The sequence below is a fragment of the Lynx canadensis genome, chromosome C1 (assembly GCF_007474595.2).
Source record: "Lynx canadensis isolate LIC74 chromosome C1, mLynCan4.pri.v2, whole genome shotgun sequence".
In the NCBI taxonomy this organism is placed as follows: domain Eukaryota; kingdom Metazoa; phylum Chordata; class Mammalia; order Carnivora; family Felidae; genus Lynx; species Lynx canadensis.
Window position 1 is genome coordinate 28957340 of NC_044310.1, and position 6000 is coordinate 28963339.

At 54.2% G+C, this 6000-nt stretch overlaps 1 protein-coding gene across 1 annotated transcript in view; it reads right to left on the minus strand.

Moving 5' to 3' along the window:
- INPP5B (inositol polyphosphate-5-phosphatase B) overlaps positions 1-5344 on the minus strand; it is a 48441-nt gene extending 43097 nt beyond the window's left edge. The window contains 6 exon segments of the mRNA XM_030324134.1: positions 801-911; positions 2849-2878; positions 2995-3092; positions 3901-3995; positions 4382-4464; positions 5205-5344. Coding sequence (XP_030179994.1) covers positions 801-911; positions 2849-2878; positions 2995-3092; positions 3901-3995; positions 4382-4438 — 391 coding nt within the window. The 5' untranslated portion in view covers positions 4439-4464; positions 5205-5344.
- Positions 5345-6000: the final 656 nt, after the last annotated feature.

Below are 6000 nucleotides of genomic sequence, written 5' to 3' on the forward strand. Positions count from 1 at the left end.
CCCCTGTTTGTAGAATAAACTTCAAACCCCTTAACCAGGCATTCAAGGGTCTGTAATCTTGTTTCTACTTCCTTATCCCACATACCCCAGCTTACATCCAAAGCCAGTCCCCTTTCTGGCATACCAGGCAAATTAAGTTGGAGCCCCCCAGACATTTAGACCACGATAGAAGGGAAGCCCCCACCCCCCTCCGTCATTCCTACAGAGACAAGATGTTAGCTGGAAAGGAAACAAATAATGGTGTTAGGTATACACCTAAGCCCAGTACCTGGTGACTGAGATTTACGTGTTCTGTGGCTAATTCTCTGCTCTGTACAAACTCTCCTTTACCTGCCTGGCTGAAATCCTGATCTATACAAGTTCTGCCCCAGAGGCCACTAACCTCTCATTGCTAAGCCAAAACTAGACCATTTCCTCAGCTGCCGTGGGAGACAGAGCAAGGTTCAAGAGCAGATGAGCCCATATGCCCAGCTGTGGTTGCCAGAGAGACAGAAGATAGGCCTTTAGGAGTTGCTGACCCTGCTAACTTGTAAAAGATTCTGCATCAGAATCACAGCCCACCCAGCCTAGAGCCGGGAGGACAAAGGGGGCTCCGCTCAGGTTTAGAAATGGGAAGCCAGAAATGCAAACCCATGGTTGGCTCATGGCCTGAGGGCACTGTGGCCTCAGGCCAGCAGCATTGAGAGGGCACAGAAACTGTGGAGCGTGAGTCCAAAGGATGGAAAGTCAACAGGCGGTGGGTAGGTCAGTGCCCAGCCATACCCCCCGCCCCACCCCAGAGAGCCTAGAGTCTTACCTACCTGGACAGGCGCTGGCAACTTCTTGGAGGAACATCCTGGTGTGTGAACCAAAAGGTAGCTGGAATACGAGGCTGAGCTCTGCGGTGTCCAGCTGGACAGTCACATCTGAGCCTGCACAGAGGAGGTGGGAATTGAGCCCTTGGCCTCCAGAACTACCAAGGCTGGCATCCCCAGAATGGAGAATCAGCAGCCCAAGATCCCAAAGCCCTGTTAGCCCTTAAGCAGTTCACTAAAGGCTGCTGCTGGGTGGTAAAGAAACCTCTACACCCTCAGCTCCAAATTAACATCCTCCCCACTCCGCAGGGGGACACGGATCAGGGCTCTAACAGTCAGTAAGCCTCCCCACAAGAGTGCTAGATGGCGCTGGATGGGGACAAGTTCTCTGACCTGTTGTCTACCCATCCCTGAGCAGAAGGGAATTTGCACATAGAAGCAGACGAGAGGGGCTGTCTGGGTCTAGCTGACTACGTCAGGCATGTGCTGGGTACTGGGAATACCATGGTAAGGGGAATGGACACGGCCTGTCTGCAAGGAGCTAGACTGTGGAGGGTGTCCTGCTCATCACAGAACCCCCCAGCACCCTGTAGGCTCATGGTGATCACCCACAAATGCACTCAACTAATGAATGAGCAGGAGCAATCTAGCAGAGTGATCAAGACTGTGGGCTCTACAGTCTGGACTCTGAGTGTGAATCCCGGTTCCACCACTTACTAAGTTAGTTCATTTCTCTAGGCTTCAGTTACCTTGTCCACAAAATGGGGATGGGAAAACAGTGACAGCTTCATGGAGTTGTGGTGGGGAAGCATCGTATGGTGTACGTAAAGCTCTTAACATAGTGCCTGACACAAGATACTCATTGACTGAATATTCATTTCTGTTGTAACCCTACGGCTCTACTACAGTCTAGCAGAGAAGGCAAGCATTAAATAGGTCACTACAAATAATTAAATCACTGAAGGTGGCAAGGGCACCTGGGTGGCTCTGTCAGTTGTACATCCAGCTCTTGGTTTCTGCTCGGGTCATGACCTCCCAGTTTGTGAGTTCGAGCCCTGTGTCGGGCTCTGCACTTAAGTGTGGAGCCTGCTTGGGATTCTCTCTCTCCCTTGCTCTCTGCCCCTCCCCCACTCACTCTGTCTCTGTCTCTCTCAAAATAAATAATCTTAAAAAAGAAACTTCAGGGGTGCCCGCGTGGCTCAGTCGGTTAAGCGTCCGACTTTGGCTCAGGTCCCAATCTCACGGCTCATGAGTTAGAGCCCTGTGTCGGTTCTCCACTGACAGCTCAGAGCCTGCTTTGGATTCTCTGTCTCCCTCTTTCTCTCTGTCGCTCCCCCTCTTGTGAGCACGCACTCTCTCTCTCAAAAATAGATTAAAAAATCTTCTTTTAGGGGCGCCTGGGTGGCTGAGTCGGTTGAGCGTCCAACTTCGGCTCAGGTCATGATCTCATGGTCCGTGAGTTCGAGCCCCGCGTCAGGCTCTGTGCTGACAGCTCAGAGCCTGGAGCCTGCTTCGGATTCTGTGTCTCCCTCTCTCTCTGACCCTCCCCCCGTTCATGCTCTGTCTCTCTCTGTCTCAAAAATAAATAAACATTAAAAAAAATTTTTTTAAATCTTCTTTTAATTTAAAAAGACTTAAAAAAAAATCACTGTGGGTGACAGAGAGCCGTCAAGGATGAGAAAAAGGAATGTGTATCTTCGAGGCACAACTTCGGGAGGCTCAACTAAAGCTTCCTGGAAAAAGTAAAGTGTGAACTGAAGCCCCAAAGGATGGGTTGGCTAAGTGAAAAGAGGTGTGGGGGCTCTCAGAAAGAGGGAGCAACTTGTGCAGGGGCTCCGCGGCGGGATCATGTCATGCTGGAAGGTGATGGAAGCAATCCAGAAGATTCCAAGCACAGCAAGCGAGGGGGGGGGGGGATGGGCGGGCCTGATCCTACAGCGTTTTGCTTGCCATGGTAAGGACATCAGAGAGTGTTCCTCACACCATTCTCTCAGTGGATCCTGCCCTAACTGCCCTCGGCCCTAACTGCCACTCACGCTGAAAAGACCACTCACCAAGAATGTAGAGTTCACCATCCAGGGACACTGTGGGGAGGGAAATGAAAATGGCTTTAGCAACTGAGCACTCCAGCCCCTACCAGGGCAGAAATGACCCAGGGGCCCAGAGGAGAGGGACTCACACCACCCAGCCCCTGTGGCACCTTCTTCCAGCGTGAAATCCCGTGAGACCGGCACTATCTGGTCCAAAGAGACATCGTCCCCGGTAATGGCCATCCTCCGGTGCGTGTACAGGAAGAGACTAAGAGCAGGAAGCAGAGGTGAAGACAGGGCCCACCGGTGGCCCCTCAGGCTCATCGTGGAGGCCTTGGCCAAGTGCTCACACTCCCTCCTTGGTCCCTAGGATCGTGCTGGTGGTGCCCTGCTCTGCACAATCCTCATGCCTTCTCTGTCCATGGTGCCCATCAAAGACTGCTGTTCTACAGATAGGTCATCAAAGCTGAACTTGGCTCATTTTGGGGTGCCTCTGCTTTGTCAGTGAAACACATGCGTGATCTATCTGTAGCGTGTGACAGCAACACCATAACCTCAGCCACCCTCTCTGACCGCAGTTTTGCTATCTGTAAAGTCAGGGTGGTAGGTTAGAAAATGTTAAGTGCCCCTCCCCCATCCCCTCAGCTCTGAGATCCTGAGGTTCACTTTTTGGCTCTGAGAACTTCGACAAGCATTTGTCAGTCTCTCTCCTTCTGTGTAATATGTGGGCATCGCTGGCAACATGTATTGGGTACAGGGGAGTAAAACAACTCGCTCACGATCACGTGGGTCAGAGGCAATGATGCCTGGATTTGAACCCAGGCAGACAGGCCATGCAACTCAAGATCTGGACTTGTCTCTGCTTGACAAGTTTCTCCAACAGATTTTGAGGATTAAGTGAGCCCAATACACAGGAAGGGCTTAGAATATAGTGTTCAAAACATATGAGTGATCATTATTCTAATTAACCTAGAAGACTTAGGCTCTGCCCCAGAGGGATGGCTGAAGCCCAGCTGGAGGATACAGTGAAGAATAACCCCATGGCCCAACAGGCAAGGACCAAACCCCTCACTCACGCGTGTTCCTGGCCACCATGTTTCAGGCGGTGGCGCACGAGTCCCAGGAGACGGCTCTGCCTGCTGTCTCCCTCACACAGCACACCTTGAACTGCCTGCTACTCGGGGTCAAGGAAAAACCAAAACGAAACCGGAGGCCAGGCCTCTGCCAACCCAGCCCAGCCCACCTTCCCTGCCCTTCCCTTGCTCACCCAGATGCACTGTGTGACCTTAGGCAAGTCACTTCACCTCTCTGACCCTTCCTTATCTGTGAAATGGGGATAATAACCCCCAACGTCACAGCGGGTTGGGAGGATGACAGAGTATTTAAAGCACCGGGAGGAGTCCGATACTGAGCAAGCACGTAGTAAATACTAGCTTCCTTCTTTCCCGAAGGCACAGAGAAAGGGAGGAAAGCAGACAGGCACATAGACATGGTCCGGTCCACCTCCCAGGGCAGGGGCAGGCGCCGGGGCTGGGAGCTCAGTGCTGGGAAGGATATGATGATGCAATATTCCCCCTCAGCCAGGGTCTCCTGGATCGCCACAGACTGGTCCATGCTGGTCCCTGCTGAGCAGACACGCCCTGGGGAGAGGGCAGATGGGAGCCCCTTTAGGTCAACAAGTTACCCAGGAGGTGATGGAGCTGCCTCAGAGGACTGAGGGGCAGGGAGGAGAGCCCTTGTACAGAGAGAAGTTAGAGGAGGCCTCACCCTCCCCTTCCTCCTCCTTAGATGGGCCCTTTAGTTTCTAGGGAGAGGGGCCATCCCTTTGCCCTGGTGGGATGTACAGTTTGTTGCACCACCCTTTGGAAGGGCGTCCGGTTGTTTCTGAGTGGGGTCTGGTCTATTTATTGGAAGGCGGGTGCCTTGTCCCACTACTGGAGAGGGAGGCATGGTCCCACGGCTCCCGGGATAGGGCTCTGCCTCCCTTTTGGGGGAGCAGTATTAGCCCCGCTGGCACCTCTTTGGAGGGTGTCAGTGGTGCGTCTGCATGGATTTGGGGGGAAATGTCCTGTTCTTCTTGGGAAGGGAAGGGAAGGGAAGGGAAGGGAAGGGAAGGGAAGGGAAGGGAGGGCCTCATCCTGGACAAGGACCCCAGTCCCGTTCCTCTTTCCCTAGAGACAGGAAAACACATCGCATTGCTCTTTGGCCCTCATCCCCGCCCAGCAGGCCTGATTGCATCAGCCACAAGCCAGGGGGTGTCCGGTTTTGACAGCTGCAGGACCAGGGTCTCAGCCCTCAGTCTGCCCACTCCCGCCTGCCCAGCCCGGCCCTGGCTTCCCTGCTCCGCACCTGCTCCCAGCCCCCTGCCACAGCTGCCTACCTCCTGAGCTGTCACCGCTGAGGACCTGAGGACGTAGGACACCGTGGCCCTGGCCGGCTAATGACTACGTTTCCCAGGAGCCCGTGCGCCACACGCTGGTCAGCCAGCCTGCAAGTCCCAGCATGCCCGCACCAATCACGGGGGCGCTGGGGGGCTCGCCGCCTCCATTAACTCCTTAGGTCCTGGGGTACTCTGAGCTCCCCCTTCCTGATGACTGCTCTAACCGTCACCCCAGCCCTCCAAGTCATGGGGCCAGAGTTCCCCGCCTAGCATCCTGAAGGAAGATGGCCATGTCTGACTTACGGGGAAAAAAATAATGCATTTTCATTTTCTCCTCTATTCCAGCCTCAACTCCTTTCATCCAGGCTGGCCCGCTCTGGCCCCTACTGGAACTCTTTCTCCCCAGATAACTACACTGACAACTTTGGGGTCCTCCCATTCAGTGGGGGGTCAGGAGGGAAGTTCTGTTTTTCCAGATGAACGCTAGCCTCTCCTTGGGATTAGTGCTGAAGCCCTGCCCCCTTGGAGGGCACCAAGTTCAGGCTGAGGCCCTGGGAAGGAGAAGTGAGGATCCTGGAGCCCATGCCATGGACCTGATAAATCCCTCTCACTAAAGATACAGCTGTAGGAGTCAGAGCTGGGGGTGGGACTGGGGGCTTGCAGGGCCTACAGAGTCTCCCTAGATGCTGCTCCCCAGTTCTTCTGGGCCCAGCTAGGGGAGCAGGAAGGGAGCAGGGCAGAGTGGAGGAACAGCAGCATGGCCAAAGCTGTGGCCCCGTGGAGGGGCCCTCCTAGT